At 32.1% G+C, this 20,065-nt stretch overlaps 1 protein-coding gene across 1 annotated transcript in view; it reads right to left on the bottom strand.

Moving 5' to 3' along the window:
* LOC111615589 overlaps window positions 1-20,057 on the bottom strand; it is a 49,044-nt gene extending 28,987 nt beyond the window's left edge. Inside the window, exons 1-4 of the mRNA XM_023356995.1 lie at window positions 18,162-20,057; window positions 5,040-5,108; window positions 4,859-4,948; window positions 4,780-4,782 (exon numbers count right to left, since the gene is read on the bottom strand). Of these exons, the coding sequence (XP_023212763.1) occupies window positions 4,780-4,782; window positions 4,859-4,948; window positions 5,040-5,108; window positions 18,162-19,709 (1,710 nt within the window). The 5' untranslated portion in view covers window positions 19,710-20,057. The remainder of the gene's footprint in view (window positions 1-4,779; window positions 4,783-4,858; window positions 4,949-5,039; window positions 5,109-18,161) is intronic.
* Window positions 20,058-20,065: the final 8 nt, after the last annotated feature.

A 20,065-nucleotide genomic window follows, 5' to 3' on the forward strand; every position in this document is an offset into this window, starting at 1 on the left:
AAAACGACGTAAGTCGAATTTACCTGTCTCCGAATCTACTTATCACTAGGAAAGCATTTTAAATAATATATGGTTAATAAAAATCTATTTTAAGCTTACAAACAAATAAATTTTAGTTTTTAATATAGTACAAAAAAAATAATCTAAATTTACGAATGCGTGTACTGTAAATACAGTACATACTTGTATATATTTTAATATGATTTTATGTGCTTTAAACATTTTTCTAGTGATATTACGACTTCAATATTTGTGGCGGACAGACGTAAAGTCGAATAAAATGACTTAAACTTGATTTTTATTTTTCCATATACTTTTTTGACAAACGACGTATAATCGGGAACGACGTAACTCGAAACGACGTAAGTCCAGGTATACCTGTAGTCTGGAATGCAAAATAAATATACGTATAGGATCCGTTTTTTGCAAAATTTCATTGGTTGGCAGATTACCATTTCATATTCGGCTGAGAATGGTACAAGTTCTTATAGTTAACAGTAGAAAAAATACGATGTCTTTAAGTTTTTAAGATGTATTTTCAATTGATGTGTACTTGACTAATGAGACTGTGCTATTTCGTACCGTCCGAGTATGGCGATAAACGTAACAATGGTTGGCTAAACTAACTAAACTCATATGATTTTCGTTTTAATGTTTGTTATATTATGATGTTTGATTTATATAAATACAAAAATTACCTTGTGTAAAGGTTCTTTATTCGTTTAATGTACACAATGAAAAAATTTTTTAAATATGTTAGATTGGTCACTCGGTGAGACGAACCTTTGTAAATATAAATGAAATACCATAATATAATATAATAGAAATATTAGAAGTACAAAATAATGTAATAATCTTAACCTTTGTTAATATATTTTGCTGGGAAACGCCGGATTCATGTTCTAGTATCTGTTATTTTAGATTGAAAATAAGTTATATTTTTTAATTACTGTATTTATAAATGAATGTTATTTTTTCATACGCAACGTCCTCCTCTTTGCCTGATTCGAAAAATAAAATAGCACATTTATCATTTGTTTATCGTACTGTGAACGTTGTTCAACACAATTATATGTTAAATGAAATGGAATGCAGCGAGTGTGGTATAAAATATTGCCATAGACAAAGTTTAAATAGTACGACGTGTGATATACAGAATAATACTTGTGTTTTCTGTTTATAATTATAAATATTCTGTTTGAAATTATTAGTTAAAGTGAAAATAAATTAAATTTATGGGTAGGAATCTTGCCTATAAATAAATTTTTTAAAATAAAATATTAATACTGTAACATAATCAGATAGAATTATGAATAAAGTAAAACATACGAAGTCTAAAAATTTGAGAGAAGAGCTATTATTATTAGTAGGCCTAATTGAACGTTATGTAATATGTCCAAGTATACACTTAAAAAAAAGCATTATTGTTTTAAAAAATTAATTATAAAGTTATTACTTACACGACTAAGGAAGTCAACCATAATATTGTCTGCATAACATTATTTTGGAAAGGAGACTTAGAATAGTTATAGAGAAAAAACAGGGTTCAAAACTCTAACCTCCTTTCACTCATAGCCAATTATTGTCGAAGGAAATGTAATGTTTGCTAAGGGAAATACTCGTATTTTTTCTTAATTAAATAAGCACAACTTCAAAATTTAGTACATATGTGAAATTCGAATTTAATCGTTAGTCAGGATGTCTGATCACTTTAACTATTTTAAAAGTACTTTAAGGGTTGAAGAAAGCCTAACATAAAACCTAAAAACTTATATGAATAAGTTTAAATAAATAAATTTTAGACGTGTTAGTTTCTAAAGAAAACACAACATACTACATAATTGCAATTTAATTTTTTATACGCGTCTAGTTCAATCATGATGTCGCAAAAACTACACTGATCAGAGGTTGACCGGCTATATATTATTTTCCCGTGATCGACTCCAACCAATAGGTTGCTTTACCAACGTTTCTCATTTTTTTGTCAATATTTTGCTAATTACAATTTAATATTAGATTAAATTGTAACAGAACATTATACTGCATAACATTATTCTACAATGATAATCGCTTGACCAGCAGCTGCTGATTCATATATAGAACAGAAAGACAAAAAGACAAACAGAAATCCTTTACAATTTAATTTATATATTGTTGTTTATGACGTATTTTAATCCTTCTCCTGAATTGTTTCCAGTTTTATTGGAATACGGCATCGCGACTGGGCGATCTGCCGAACGGGAGATGAGTTTTAGGGGTTTGCCAGGGGGAAACATGTTCAGTATTACTCGTAATCAGGCAACAAGCATCAATACTGACGGTTCTAGGTTAATTTATATAGATTATTTAATGTTATCTTTTTTAAAAGTACTTTATACGTTTTGATCAATATGTTCTGTCAATAAATATCCGATTTGCAAATGGAAATTAAGATACAAAAAATTACGACATTTTTGTTTCTGCAATACCCTGTACGATAAAATTTGTTAAAATAATACAATGTATGACAATTAAAAAAGTTAAATATCTTACTTATTCTACTTTATTCTCTGCAATAAAAACAAAATTATTGACTACTGTAGTATTAATTAATTAAATTTATAATACAGTTCAATATCAAATAATTTATTATGGTCAAATACAAATGTAAACAGATGTTTGGATCAGCATTAGGTTTTACTTACCCGGCTCTGTTATATGTATAACATGAAGAGTATGAATATCGTTCAAGGAACGACTTCCAAAATTTTTATATTTTTGAACTCGGATCATAAAAAGTTTACATATTCAAAAATTTTCGGAGTTTTTTTTCTGTATGTTTGCATATGAATGTGTGTGTTTGTGTGTGTGTGTTGAAACGATTTACTTTACCCTCTTTGAAAATCAATAAATTTTGTGATTTTTGTCGAAAATTCCGAAAATTTAGCTTGGAGGTGTATGTATTCGAAGAGTGATGCTGTTAAAGTTCGGTAGTTAAAGTTCAAAAAGATGGAGAGATGAAGGGAGGTCGTTGTGTTCAAATCTCGATTACGAGAGGACTTAAAAAAATTTTACTCGTTATTAGCTATAATTTTTTTTTATAAAATTTACCTCTTTCTTCAAATACAGTCGACCCCCTATAACGCGGTAGATACGTTCCACTTTATAAGAATTTCACGTTGTAGGAATCTTTAAATACATGAGCCAATCACAGCCCGGCACGTATACAGATTAATAGAAATAATTTTATGGCCGTTAAATAAGAATTTTTTCTTCACAAGAAATGTATAAAATTACAGTACTGTATTAGACATACAGTACGTAATTTATATACTTTACAGACGATAGTTAACTCAACTTACCTGTTTAAACTCTCTCTAGCTTGTAGGTAGTTCGGCTGCTCTTCCACTATTGGTCCAGATTCGACGAATCCTGTCGCGACACGAGTCGGCGATGACGTTTTACCGCATTTTACGAGTCTCTTTTAGCGTGTTTATACGAATACAGTTGCAATATTTTCGCCGCGATATTCGAATCCGCATTATGTGAACCCGCGTTTTAGCGGAGTCAACTGTATAAGCATTTGCCATTTTGCAATAATAAAAAATAAAAAAAGCTTTTTCAAATAAAATGTATTAATTAATAGATAGCGTCATACCCGCGTTTTAAACGATGCCTGGAATCTTAAGCAGCTTATTGTTGGATGTTTTTTTTATTTCTGAAGTTTTCTATTCCAGTAAACATTTCTGTAAAATTGAACCAAGACAGGTGATATTTCTCCTCTAATTCAATTTCTATTCTGATTATTAGCCTTGTTTTTGTTAGAAATTGCGTGACACGAATGAAACACGAGAAAAAAATGATTAAGACTTATTCACTTAAAAACTAATTTATTCATTTCTATTAATCACTATACACAATGACAAAAGAATTATTATGAAACTTTGGCATCAGTAATTATCGAATCAAAATAAGTTCATAATATGTGAACAAAATGATTAAATTAAACAAGATGTATAGTGTATAAGCAGGGCCGGTTCTTATAGGTGTGCAGTGCATGAACACAGGTGGACAAATTCTTAGAGCGTCCAACACTGCATGTTACAAAATAAAATGCTAATATAATTTATTTTATTATATAGTGATAGGCTTTGAAATATATTGATATTTGTATGACGAATGATAACATAGCTATGCAGATTATGCTTATAAATAACGCCCAGGCATACATGTTAGATGTTTTGCATCAGACAACTTAAAAGTACATTCAACGGGTGATAAGGGATTAATCCGTTAAACCAGAGAAACATTCATCAGTGGTAATTTCAATATTTGTACTGTTGTTTCTTGTTTTATATCATAAAAATGCATAAAAGCTTGGATAGCCGTAGCCAAATACTTGTAACATGCAAGTGACTAATAGATCCAAAACTAGATCTATGTATGATAGAGTTGAATTTGAAAGTGCTTATGTTTATATACGTTTAATGATTAGTGTAAATCAATAAGACGAATAAATATAAATACGGGTTTTCGCACCAGTAAATGAGATTATTTAACAAACTATTTAATGATAATTATTATCTTAAATATGAAAATTTGCAATAAACTATACTCTAACATATACATAATTTAGTAGGTATATGTTCATTAAGGTATTAAGGGTTAAAAGCGAGATATTATTGCATTAAATATGAATATTTTAGAATTAAAATTTATAAAAGAAATATATCAATTTTTCGGTCTTGATGCTGTCCTGAGGTTGAGAAGACCAGAAAATACAGAATGAAGAGAACTTGCCATCTGAAAAAATTTCAAAATTTAAATATATCAATACAACATTTTTGTGATTAATATTATAAAATATAGTTAAATATACTTTAATCGGAAATTTCTTGGTAACGTTGAAGTAATCATTGATGGATAAGCATAGAGATGCTTTACCAAATCTCTTCATAAAATTCAACATCTGTACAATAATTGAATGTCATCAGTTTATTTAAATTTTACAAAAAAATTAACAATTATTTGTTTAAAAAAACAAATTTAAAACACTTTACCTTTAATTTCTGTTCTAAACTCAGATCGCAATCAGCAAATCTTCTTATATCTTGAAAGGATGTTTGCATCTGAAAAACAAAAACAAAGCAAAACGTCTGATCAAATTTATAAATGAAATTATTTTCATTTTAATAAAATTTCTTACGTTTGACGTTAAAACAGACATGAAGAATCCAACTAAAATGCAGCCAAAAGTTATTAAAGCACAAATCGCAAAAATAAAGACTTTCAATACAAATTCCACTTTCGAGAAGATAGCAATAAAATAAAGTAGACACGTTTCTGATAATAAAGTAGCATACAAAGTCGTGACTACATAATTGAATGGGTCGTTGAATTGGTTTGTATAAGTCCAAATTTCATGGTGTTGTGCCATTATGTCTTCTAATTCAAATTCTAAGTTTGGATTATCTTTTCTCAATAGGTATAAATCTTTTGATACTTTCTGGAATGCATTCATTAAAATAACACCAATAGAGAAAAGGAAGAAAGCAACGTGTACCAAACCTCCAATCATCACAATCATCCACATTCCATTTTCAATGGTACAAACAAATGCTTCCAGCTTGAATAATTCTTTCTTTTTTATATCGTGATGAAAGAAAAATACATTCAAACACTGAAGCCATAATGTAATAAATATTGTCAAAGTCACAGTGGTAATTCGAATGTAATTTATGATAGAGAATAACTGATTTTGGAAAAAGTAACTCGAATTCCTTACTTTAATTTTTGTATTTAATTTCACTCTTTTAAGGATGCTGAATATTACCGCAAACACTAAGGCAAGAAGAGAGATGGTTACTTTGACAAAGATGTCGTTGTCCACAATCGAATACCAGGATATACAGGGTGTTTTATTTGACAGAAAAGGAATTATCATACAAAAAGTGAGAAAGAAATGCATCCAGTAGATACATTCGATAAAAGCTAAATAAAATCTGTATAGAAGTTTGTGCAAATAACTGTTTTTTCGTATGATACATGAACAGGGATTGAAGAAATTCAATCCATATATCATTGACGTTGACGTAAATGATGACAGAATACATTTTAGACATATTTCATGTTTAAAACTTACAATATTAGAGCTAATGCTCGATGAAGTTTGTACCATGTCTTCTTGGATAATTGTAATTATCTTTGATGTAAGAACAGTGTGCATTGTATTTAAAACGGAGAATTACGGCAGAGAATAATTGTCTGCAGTGTACAGTCAGTTGAAGTTGCTATGCAGCTTCAAGGATAAAGTATAGCTGTTTCTCTTTTATATAAGCATAATTATGAAAATTAACAATACCTTTAATGGAAATCGGAAATTTTATAAATTATTATACCATTAAAAGTTAAATACCGTAATCGATAAAGACGATAAATACAATGGCGTGTAATTTTAATAGGTTCATAAAATTCAATCGATTTGTTTGCTTTCTAAATTGATGCAATTAGTTATATTAAAGACTTAAGGATTTTTAATAACATACATGCTTTATTAGTGATATATTAACTTATGTCCGTATAATTATTTTATTCTCAAACACTTTCCAGTGCTGTCACAAGGAAATGGTTAATTTTTCAGGTTCAACTTCTCCCTATAATTTCATTGTCTAATTTTTTAAAAATCTTGTAATTTTTGTCCAATCCAGATGAAATTATAGTTATATTAGTTTTTTTTTTTAATCAAGGAAAGTAGAAGCTACTGATTTTGCGGAAATATTAGGTATAGCATAGACGTAGTATCGATTTCGGATAGGTGATCGTTTTTACGTTGAAGTGACGTCATGAACGAGGTGACGTTCGCGAATTTTGCTCAAGTTGTATTTTTAAATATTTTCATTTATATAGCAAACGTTTTTAGAAAATTCTTTTTATCACGACCACGTTACGTGTTATGATCGAATTGGAAGTAACGATCTAACGAGCTCGTTATTCAGAAAATTATATTGCTGATCTAGATAACGTATAATTTTCCTTTGTTTTTTCAACGTAAACTAAAAAAAACTCAATTTACATTCGTGAAGGCCGTAAATTCCCACTTGAGAAACATTGAATAAGAATTACTTTATCAAGGGATGCAGAAACAGCATTACAACGTGAAGTTCGCTTGAAGCTCTTCTAAATCCTTCAATCTTAAATGTTTCAAAAAGATATCTTGCCATGATTGATGAGATAATTTCTAGTTTATTAATTAATGAAAAACGTTATCTGTTGGTTTATAAATTTAACACATTTTTTTGTTTTTATAAGTCTGGCGTTATATAGTCGTTCTGTTTTACATATTGTGAACCGCCAGGAGGTCGGAGACAGTCGCACCTCTTGTCAAGATGGCTATGCTACGATTTCTTTTCCCAAGGGTCGGGACTTCTGCTCTATGTCGGTCGAGTGGAGGGAGAGTAACCGGGGTCGACGATAAGGCGTAGGCAATATACCAGTAAAGGAGTATACCATTTGACAAATGAAACTAGTTTATTCAAAATAGACAAGATCGACAAAAATTACAAACACTAAATTCGACGTTAAAACGCTTAAGGGCTCAAGAGAGAGTTTACATGAATTTGCATACCTCTTTGTAGGTTTCCACGGCGATTCAAGTTCATAATGGCACACAGATATTCAATAAGTGGGTTTAGATATTCCAAATTGGCACAAGTATAAAAGTTCGCGACTGTGGTGACAGACGGTATTCGATAACGTCGGTCCGGCTTTCGTTAAGAGACTCCCTCGAGAGGGGAAAGGAAGCATCCTTTATAGCTTTTTGCTGGGAAAATCGGTCATGTGATCGGTTGTTATAGGAGATAAAGGTTATAGGTGTGCCCGGGACCTAAAACAAGTGACGAAATTTGGATGCTAACTATAAACTTTCGTGCAAGTCGAGCTGCAGGTGGTGTGGGAAGAATAGAATATTGATACTTATGAAAGGAGGATTCAAATGTTCTCAACTAAGATTGTTTTCTAGCCAATCCGCTATATAACAGATGTAGAATAATTAAATTTTTTGATTAATAAAATTCCAGCTCTCACAATATTATACGAATTGAATTTTATATTGTTTGTTAGAATAAAACTAGAAATAAGTAGTATTAATAATTGATAGTTACCAATAACAATTATTATTGTGAAAAAATGAGAAGTGGACTTTTTTTTTGTAATAATAGAAATACTCTAGTAATGTGGTTGAGATTACGGAATAAGCTCAATTTATGCTTTAACCCAGGGATGGCCAACAGTTTTTGCCCCGGGCCGAATTGGAAAGAAAACATTTTTTACCGGAAAATAAATTGTACATAGAGGTTACAGATACATTTTTCACATTATCATGCTTTATGAACATTCTACGCTGTACTTACCAGATTTGTAATGGAGGGTTAACTGTAAACGCACAGTGAATTGTTGACCTTTTTCTTTCTTTTTTCTTTATTTTCGGCGTCAGAATCTTTCATCGAGCTATTCGGACTTGAGTAGCTAATATTGAAAGATTAATCTCGGGCCGCATAAATTTATTAGACGGGCAGGATCTGGCCCGCGGGCCGTATTTTGCCATGCCTGCTTTAACCACTTACTATTGACAACTCAGTATAATTATTGCCTTTAGAAACATGTTTTGTAAAAAGAAGTACTGTATATTATTGAATAATGTGCATTTCGGCCAAATTACTAGTTTCGCAAAAGTATGTACTGTACAATTATATTTTTAAATAATTTTAACTTTTAAGCGTTTTTTTCTACAAAATGTTTATGATTCTACTTACAACTAAACTGTTTAAAAATTAAAAAAATTGTTGTCTTCTTAATGTTTTCTTTCTTCTTAATAATCTGGCTAATTCCTTTATTTACTAGGTTGGGGGGCATACCTGACAGCGAAGGTGTTGGTGACTTTTTAGTAGAGCTGTTCTGAAGAAAGTTAGTATGGAAATTGTAAAAAAATAATGTCAATTATCAAGATATTATAAGAACTCAAATGGGTCCACTAACTTTGAATTTAATAACAATTCTGCTAATTATGGCCGGAATAGAGAAAAATCTCGGTCCTCTTTAACGTTTTCCCCTCAAGCAAGTCAAGTAACTATGCAAAGAAGGGGGCGAGGTAGACATCGAAAGGATTATTCACAAGTCACGGAAGAAAATAATCAGTTAGTAGAATTATTAGGAAAAGATTATCTATCCAAAGAAGAAATGTGAGAAACTACGGAAACTACGAAACTACGAAAAACACTATCATTTAGGATTTTTTTGACCCAACAGAAAACCTGATATCTAAGTGATAATGAACCTAGATACTCATTAAAATCAATTTACGAATTGATTCTGGAGAAGTTTGACCTTTTGACCCAGGAGATTCAAACAATTAAATCTGAAATCAGCTGTATGAAGGAAGACAATGCCAAGATTAAAGATGAAATGAAGAACATTGGTCATAAAATTCACACATTAGAAGAAAGGATTAATTCCTACGCCAATTTAAAAGGTATGTTCGAATTTGAACTCGATAAAATACTAAACGGAAATATAAGAAAAAATCTAGGTATTATGAATTTTCCTTTTAAAACTTCTGAGGGAGTAGAATAACTCAAAAAATTTATAAATGAAGATTTGGGTTTAAATAATATTGAAATTAAGGGTTTAGTTCAGTTAAAAAGTAATCCAAATAATCAAATCGTAAAAATTATAATGGAAACGGATTTATGTTATCAGTCCAGAATTAGAAGAAAGCAGTTACTCAAAAAGATTAAGTCAGAATATTCAGACAGCAATAGATATCTAGTAATAGACAACTACTATATTAAAGATAATTTAATGTATACATACGCTATAAATACAAGAGAAATCATATTAATTAATCATTTTTTAGGATTAGCGACAAAACGAACTTAGATAAATTAATAGATAAAACTAATATAAAGCACGACAATTATGGAAGGAAAAAGCTGACGTTAAATAATAAGAAGAAGAATGAAGATAATTCGTCTGTTATAAATAACAACTTTAAGGCGATCGATATAGATTGGTCGGATTATGAAAGTAATAAAATGAAGATAAGTTTCTAGAATATCCAAGGTTTAAGAGAAAAAATACATAAATCGTCGGTGAGAAAATTCCTAAATTCAAACGAGATCGTTGGAATTACAGAAATATGGAGTCTCAACTTGAGTACGACCGAAAAAACTTATTTAAAACAAGAGAATAATATCATAATGAGTAAGGTCCTTCGTAAAAGTAAATTTGGTCGTCCATCAAGTGGTATCCTGTTGCTAATTAAGAAGAAATTGGGAGTCATTCTTTGTCAGTATACTCTATAATACTTTATAGTCGTTATAATAAAAGTTGATAATGAAAGTAAAACTATATGGAATTATCCATATTTGGGTCTAGTAGTAATATACCTCCCACCATTAATTGACAAGAAATCCATATTACAAGAAGTACAGTATTATTTAAATAGATGATCCTTTTTGGTCCAACTATGGCTGATTGGAGATCTTAATGCACGTATTGGCGAAAACTCTGATACAAATGTTTTTCAGAATTATGATAATATTAACAACAGAAGACTATAGAAAGATAAATTAATAAATACAGGCAGTAAAATTCTCTTGGACTTACATATTGAGAATTAATTCTATCTGCGTTTATGTTGTAATGGGATGAAAGAGTGTTCAATATGTTTCAATTAAATGTTGAAAAATATATAATATAAGGAATTCTGCTGCAATTATGTAGTATGTTGTTATTTCTTTACAAAATAATAAATGTTGCATAAACTCTATAAAACGGCCGAAATTTATACAGTGTATGAAAGTTTTAAGCTTTTACGTTAGGCTGTGTTCAATGTTTAATATAGTTATAAAATAGCTAGTCATTAAATAATAAATAAATATTAAAGCAATGGGATCGGTTATTATAGATATTAAAAATAATAAATTATAACAAAAATTTGTAAATTTTTTAAGAATAAGCAAGTTAAAATTCACTCTTTTGTATCCGATTTCGAAAGAATTAAAAACAGAGATGAACTTGAAACTTATTGATTATTTCTTACTTTATTTTTCATTCTTTTCTCCATATATATTTCGCTTGTTAGCTTCATCAGTGGATATCACAATTTTCATTGTCAATACTTTTATATTCTATTAAGCTAACCCAGCGTGCATCAACACATGCCGCCGGTATTTAAATTAATAGTATTTACATATCTTTTTATACAATAATGTTCAACAATACGTCTTTTTACAAGGTTATCTATTTTATACAATATTTTAATGTTTAATAAAATGATTGAAGAGAGTTGGCAACCCCAAGACGGTGGTGTTAAGTTCCAAAAAAAGGGTGCGAGAACATAGTGGAATGCTCTTCCTATCGAATTATTGTATATAGTCGTTTTGTTGGTGTTTTGTGTGAATAAAATCTAAAAGACTGACTTGGTGAACTTTTCTTGGTTGGAGATATGACGGGAACCTGGCGTACGAACAAGATGATCAGGTGGGACTTACGAAAATTAATTAATCATCACACGAGACAAAAATCGGCCTGATGCGACAAGTTGTGAATGCTTTTAAAGTTCAAAGTAATAAGGTCATGAAAAATATGTAACTTTTACCTCCCTGCCTATTTCAGTAATAAAAAGTATGATTTTCTAATAGAAAAAGCTTATAATTTTAACCTTAAAATAATCTTAATCTTTGATCTAGACCAGGGGTGGCCAACACGAGGCCCGCGGGCCGCATGCGGCCCGTCGGGAGTCATGTTGTGGCCCGCGGAGCTAGGTCAAATGAACGTAAATGTTAACTTTATTGTACATATCACCAAAAGAACATTACGTCATGAGTTATTCATATCATGTATTTTTAAATTATAGCTAAGAGAAATTTGAAATATCTCTCATTTTTGGAAAAATTCATAAATTTTTAGCTATTTCAAATATCCCGCTATATATGTTCTTTGGTCTTTGGGGTTTTCGGGAAGCTTGCAATGCTATCGGGTTCATACTCATAACTACTTTCAGTCCAGCTTGACAAAGTTCCGTGTTATTCTGTAGTTTCGTTTTATTATCGCTAATGCATCTGGAGAGATTTTGCAATCGACGTTAAAATACATATTTAACATATTTATAATTACAGGTACAGTTCAAACTACTTTAACCAAGTAGTCTGTCTACCATATCCATTCTATAAGTAAGTAAACCCTAAAACGTTAGAGAAATTCCATCAAGTTGGTTTGGAAAGAGTTCTATGAAACGTATTTGGACAAGAATAAATATCCTGCGTTTTACAAACATGCTCTGTCGATGGTTTCGCTATTTGGTAACACTTATGCGTGTGAACAACTTTTTAGTCGCATGAAGTACATCAAATCACAATTGAGATCAGGAATTACTGATGTTCATTTGAAAAACTGTTTGCGTGTAGCGACATCATCAGTGGAGATCAATTTTGATGCGCTTAGTTCTGTAAAACAAAGTCAGATGTCTCACTTTTAAATATTTATAAATTGCCTAATAAATATGTTTGATTCTCGGTTATGTTTTATTTTCTTCAAAAAAATAAATATACCTATTTTTGTGTTTTTACATTAAACCAGGCAAGTGTTTGACTACGATCTCACCTACTGGGAAGCGATGATGTGGTTGAAGTTGTAGAACGCTTGCTTGTTTACTTTAATTAAAAAAAAAATTAGGTGCGTGGCCCGGCAGGAAATATTATTCCTGAAATTGGCTCGCCTTCTGAAAAGGTTGGCCACCCCTGATCTAGACGATAAGGTGAAAGGTACATCTTGTTGTGAAATTTCCTACTGTTTCCATTTACGGAGTCAAAAATATGTGTTCCCGTTAAAAAAAAAAAACAGACTTGACCTCCAGATGATTTTGAAGTTCAAGGTCAAGGTCACGTCTGAGGTCACCAATTGATTAATAAAATTGTTTATGAATCCACATATATTTCCTTGCGTATTTGTCTTGAAAAGCTGCGGTTAATTTAGTTATTGTGGTTAATTACATCAACATTACTATCTTCTATAAAATATTTAAATTTATTAAAAATTCTTAATTACAAATTAATTTAAAAAAGGGACGTATCATATCAATTTGCCCTATAGCATACTCAGGGCAAATCTAATTTTTTTGGAAAATAAGGCTTATTGAAGTTTAATAGGACCTCATTATTTGTTTAATTAATGAAGAACCTTTAAATTCGAGTCAAATGATAGAAGCAATACTATAAATTATCATTATTATTATATTAATAATAATAACTATTTTTTACTGTACGATTCGTGTTCATTGTTAGTTAATGATAAAGTGCTATAAATTTATGATAACAATTTAATTATAGTGGGCCCCTCACACTTGGGGGCTGACGTTTTTAGCTCAGAAAGTGCTTCTGCAGGAGAATAAGCGAAAAGCAGTGACCTTGATTCCTATTTCTAAGCGCATGTCTCCTGCATGCTTTAACTGGAGTTAAGCTTTTGTTTAAATTAGACCAATCAGAAAGCATACTGATACGTCCTTTGTTCGATTTGTTTGCAACCGAAATTTCCTGTGACCTTTGAACTAGTCGTAAGGTACTGTCAAAACGAAAGGAGACTGTTCAAGTAGACAATTACATCGTGCTGTGTGAGTTACTTTGAAGGCCAAAATGAATTCTAATGGATCAAACGGTGAAGAAACTAAAGAATTAGTACTTTATTCTTCAGGATAGAAAGATTCCAGAAATCCGAGATTTGAATATTCTGATCAGCAAGATCTGCCGATTCAACAAGATGGCGCGACTCCTTGTAAGAAAAGGAAACACGACGATTCAATCAAGTGGTTCATTCTTCTAATTTAGTTGCAAAATATTTGAAATTCTATGGCAGTTGTTCGGGAATTAGATCGAAGCCTTTAAATCAGAATTCCACCGAATTAGAAATATTCGAACAATTATTTACAGAAGAAAGTGTAAATTTAATCGTACAAGACGCTAATCGCCATTATGAAAACTTAAAAAAGACACATGACGTTTCCGAACGGAGGTTTAAATCCCAAGACACAAACAAAAACGAAATTATGCTGTTTCTGGCGTTGGTATATTAGAATAAGGCAGGGAAAATTCCCGTCAAATTGCAACTATTTGTCTGTAGATTCGTTATGGTGTGAATCGTATTTTTACGAAACGATGGACAAAAATCGCTTTTTTATGCTAATGGAAATGTTGCAATTTGCAGACTCGCCTATTCATCAAACGCCAGACATATCACGTAAAATTCGTAGGTTAATGAATAGCATGAGAAATTCGTTCACAAGTGCATTTTATCCTTTCGAAAATCTGCGCATCGATGACATACGTCTTAGCTGGAACGACCGACCATTTCGTAATTGTGATTCTTTGCATCGGAGTCAATTTTATGCAGATTTAGTTACGCTGTCAGATTGTAAAACTGGATACATAGTCGATTTTATTACTTATATCGGCGAAGATACNTTGTCTTGAAAAGCTGCGGTTAATTTAGTTATTGTGGTTAATTACATCAACATTACTATCTTCTATAAAATATTTAAATTTATTAAAAATTCTTAATTACAAATTAATTTAAAAAAGGGACGTATCATATCAATTTGCCCTATAGCATACTCAGGGCAAATCTAATTTTTTTGGAAAATAAGGCTTATTGAAGTTTAATAGGACCTCATTATTTGTTTAATTAATGAAGAACCTTTAAATTCGAGTCAAATGATAGAAGCAATACTATAAATTATCATTATTATTATATTAATAATAATAACTATTTTTTACTGTACGATTCGTGTTCATTGTTAGTTAATGATAAAGTGCTATAAATTTATGATAACAATTTAATTATAGTGGGCCCCTCACACTTGGGGGCTGACGTTTTTAGCTCAGAAAGTGCTTCTGCAGGAGAATAAGCGAAAAGCAGTGACCTTGATTCCTATTTCTAAGCGCATGTCTCCTGCATGCTTTAACTGGAGTTAAGCTTTTGTTTAAATTAGACCAATCAGAAAGCATACTGATACGTCCTTTGTTCGATTTGTTTGCAACCGAAATTTCCTGTGACCTTTGAACTAGTCGTAAGGTACTGTCAAAACGAAAGGAGACTGTTCAAGTAGACAATTACATCGTGCTGTGTGAGTTACTTTGAAGGCCAAAATGAATTCTAATGGATCAAACGGTGAAGAAACTAAAGAATTAGTACTTTATTCTTCAGGATAGAAAGATTCCAGAAATCCGAGATTTGAATATTCTGATCAGCAAGATCTGCCGATTCAACAAGATGGCGCGACTCCTTGTAAGAAAAGGAAACACGACGATTCAATCAAGTGGTTCATTCTTCTAATTTAGTTGCAAAATATTTGAAATTCTATGGCAGTTGTTCGGGAATTAGATCGAAGCCTTTAAATCAGAATTCCACCGAATTAGAAATATTCGAACAATTATTTACAGAAGAAAGTGTAAATTTAATCGTACAAGACGCTAATCGCCATTATGAAAACTTAAAAAAGACACATGACGTTTCCGAACGGAGGTTTAAATCCCAAGACACAAACAAAAACGAAATTATGCTGTTTCTGGCGTTGGTATATTAGAATAAGGCAGGGAAAATTCCCGTCAAATTGCAACTATTTGTCTGTAGATTCGTTATGGTGTGAATCGTATTTTTACGAAACGATGGACAAAAATCGCTTTTTTATGCTAATGGAAATGTTGCAATTTGCAGACTCGCCTATTCATCAAACGCCAGACATATCACGTAAAATTCGTAGGTTAATGAATAGCATGAGAAATTCGTTCACAAGTGCATTTTATCCTTTCGAAAACCTGCGCATCGATGAAATACGTCTTAGCTGGAACGACCGACCATTTCGTAATTGTGATTCTTTGCATCGGAGTCAATTTTATGCAGATTTAGTTACGCTGTCAGATTGTAAAACTGGATACATAGTCGATTTTATTACTTATATCGGCGAAGATACGCTTTGTTTTCTCGGCATCACGATCTGGTCGTGTTAACATTATTACAGCCTTTTTTTGGGAAAAGTCATAAATTACATCTGAATAATCTATCTACCTCTCCCATATTATTTGAACGATTATACAAAAATGGGGTTAAGGTATGTGGTTTTGTAACATTATCAAGAGAACCTTTTTACTTCGATAATAATGATTTAAAAACAAAAGTGATAAAAAAAATTCGATACCGGCAAATCGCAGTTCAAAAACTCCAAAAAAACCTGAAAATTAAGAAGTCGTTTGCAATTAAACAGCACGAAATTGTCGAACGTGCAAGTTTATCTAGGAGAAATGTTCATATCACTGATATTCCACTAAATTGGTATACAAACTTATTTTTACTTATACTGCGCGTTACTATTAGAAACGCTTATGTGTTACGCAAAACATTGGCGAAAAATAACGTAAACTTTGCAACATTCAAAATGAATCTTCTCAAACAAATCAATCCTAATACCGCACGAAAAACGCAGGGAAATCAGGCGATGGTCTCATTTTTCAGAATGAATGAGCGGCAATTTTCACAGGAAATATCGTTTATCTCCGCAAAACTAAAAACGATACGACTGCTATAATTGTTATACAGGTAACCCCCGTATAACGCGGTAGGTACGTTCGAAAAAATTGCCGTGTTATACGAAACGAAGAACTAATACGAAAAGGATTATTCCAAAAATTAAAAATCATGCTAGTATATTTTCATAATTAACATAAATATCTTCATTAAAATTTTTTCAATTGATACATATTAATATAAATTAAACAATGTTTTCTTCGTCATCACTAAAAACACTATTAATTAACCGAGAGCGTTTTCTTTTTGGCAAGTTATCCTTATCCTCTGAGCATTTTTCTGCATTATCTTCAGATCCATGCTTTACCTTTTGCAAAAAGTATGTAATTTTAAATTGCTTGCTTTTAGTTAAAAGGTCTTTATAAATTTCCTTCAATGGTGCTAAGTACTTATGAAGAATAAAGCAAGTATGGAATAAGGGAAAAACAAGAGAACAACATCAAAAGCAGAAGCGTCGCGATCTGGCAACATTGAAACAAGTTTCGAGAAGGACCACGTGTATCGACAGAAGACGAGAAGAGAAAATTTACATACTTAAGTACTAATAGTTTACGAAAATTGTTATTTTCGTGAACTATTATTACTTAAGTATGTAAAAATTTATTACATTTCCTGTTGTACGAGGGTTTTACCCAATTCTCGAACCGTGTCAGAGTGAATCCGTGCTATAAAAGTACCGTGTTATACGGGGGATGGTACCAATTCTCGAACCGTTTTAGAGTGAATCCGTGCTATAGAAGTGCTGTATTATACGGGGGTTACCTGTACTTCTATACTGGAATCGAGAAATCGGAAAGTCAACCAGATATGTGTTGTCAACCTGCAATATATTCATTGTTCCATGCATGGATCATGGTTTTGATAGAGGTAATTCACAGTTATGTCAGATAGATCACATTCGGACATTTTATTCTCGTATGTATTTTTTGGTGTTAGCAATAAAAACGAAATAATTATATTGCGATGTTGTTGTATTTTTTAAAATTAAATACTCATATACAAAACAAAATTTAATTAATTTTTATAAATTTCAGAGACCGATCTTAAACAATAAAATTACTGAGTCAGGTTAAAAGAGTGCCGAATTTATAATAGATATTTTGAAAATTATAAACTTTATAGCTATTTATATGAATTCTAATATAAAGATAACCTAGCTTTCGAGTAACGCGTACGAGACACAATTTATATTCCTGTTACTGTGAAAGATCGAAGTTAGAAAATGTCGATATTCTGCGGTGAATGTCGACACATACAAAATACGTCGGTGAAAGTCCGAATATTTGTTTATATTATTATACGATCGAACAATCGCCGGTGTATGTCGACAAGCACAGATAACCTTTGTTGGAGGTCGAAACGACACCCGAGAAGCCGATGTCAATAGAGATGCGATAGTCTGTTACCAAATCCTTTGTGGGTAGCCGGAGGTAGGACAAGTTCTTTTGATCCCGTGAGGTTTATTTATTTAGCGTATGGCTACACATCTAATTGTTAACAAGAACAGAAAGCAGAAAAAGTAAGAACACAAATCATAAATGTAAATTTAAGTTAGAAATATAGTTTAAAGCACTTTCAGTCATAATCAAGAAGTCACTCAGTTGTCCCGAAAAAGATCTTACTGGACAATCTTCCAAGATATGATGTATAGTCTGTCTTTCAGCACCACAGTCACACTGTGGGGATGCAACTTTTCCCCACCTAAAAAGACTGTCCCTGCACAACCCATGTTTGGTCCGAATCCTATTTAACACACTCCAAAGATTTCTGGATAACTCAAATCCAGGTGGTCGCTTTGTGATACAAGGAAGTTGTCGACTGTCCACCGGAGAGACATCAGCCCAGAGCCTTTTCCAAGATTCAGTGAGGTTGAAATTATTGGAATGCAGGGATTTAGCTCTTATAAGAGGAGGGTGTCTTGATTTAAGTCGATTTATGTTGAGGTCATCAATATCCTGATGGATCGGAAGTTGTGGATTAGACAATATTTTCCTATATTCCCTGAGCAAAGTGCTGTCCCTTCGGAGTGCAGATGGAGGGATATGGCTCAAAATAGGTAACCAGTGAATAGGAGTTGATTTAATAGTACCTGTTATGATACGTAGAGTAGCATTTAGTTGGGCATCCAGTTTTTTAATGTGAGCACTGTTCATCCATACCGGTGCACAGTATTCTGCTGCAGAGAAAACCAAGCCAAGAGCAGAGATCCGTAAGGTGGACGGCGAAGAACCCCATGTAGTTCCACATAGTCTTTGGAGGATGTTGTTTCTGGTATTAACCTTGGCAGCTAAATTCATCAGATGTGTTTTAAAAGATAAAGTTCTATCCAAAGTGACGCCAAGATATTTCGGGTTCATATTATGTTTCAATAAATTGTTGTCAAAGTAAACCTTTAATTCTTCATTTGCCAGCTTATTATTAAGATGAAAGCATGAAGCTTCAGTTTTTGTTTTACTCAATTGAAGTCTCCACTGGCGAAAATATTGTCCTAAGGTTGATAAGTCCTCTGTCAGGATCTTTTCAGTAATTGCAAGGTCTTTATGTCTCGTGGCAATCACCCAATCGTCTGCATATCCAAATTTCCTTGCCTTTGTTTGAGGCAAGTCAGCTATGTAAAGACTAAAAAGCAGTGGTGCCAGGACAGAGCCTTGAGGTAGGCCATTATTTAGTTTTCGTATGCTACTTCTCGAATTTCCCATGACAACTTGAAAGGGTCGGTTATTTAACATCTCATCAATTATTTTAACTATTTTTAAGCAGGGTATCACTCGAAGCAGCTTATAGATTAGGCCATGCCGCCAGACAGTATCATATGCTGCAGTGAGATCGATGTATACTGCAGATGTTTTTAATTGCCTTTGGTATCCAGCCTCCACAAAAGTAGTGAAGGCTAGTACCTGGTCTGAGCAGCTCCTATTCGGTCGAAAACCAGCCTGCTCTACCGGAATATTCTCAAAAATTGTATTGCTCAATCTGTTGTAAAGAAGTCTCTCTAATAGCTTATACATCACACTCAAGAGTGAGATAGGTCGATAGCTCTCTGGTCTATCGTTAGGTTTTCCAGGTTTCAGGATAGCTATGATTTTAGCTTGTTTCATAGCGAAAGGAATTTCACCTTTCTGTAAGATGTCAGTAAAGAAGCGAGCCAGCCATTGCTTAGTATACTTGCCGCTGTGTAACAGGAATTCAGGATGGACACCATCATTTCCAGGGGCTTTACCAGCTTTTATTTGTTTAAGGGCAGCATAGATTTCTTCAGTATCAAAAGGTAGAGAGTACGCTGTATCATTTAAACATTTAGCTTTAATGGACGTAAGTTCTTTTTTAATCTTAATTGTGAATTCACGATCTCTAGGAGCTCTAGATATGTTTAGTATATGTTCTGCAATACTATTTGGAGTAATCAAGATTTCTCTACCTGATTTGACAGTTGCTCCTCCCAATCTTCTAAGCA

This window comes from Centruroides sculpturatus, unplaced genomic scaffold, assembly GCF_000671375.1.
Source record: "Centruroides sculpturatus isolate CEXI.00-Female unplaced genomic scaffold, Cexi_2.0 scaffold19, whole genome shotgun sequence".
Taxonomy (NCBI): Eukaryota; Metazoa; Arthropoda; class Arachnida; order Scorpiones; family Buthidae; genus Centruroides; species Centruroides sculpturatus.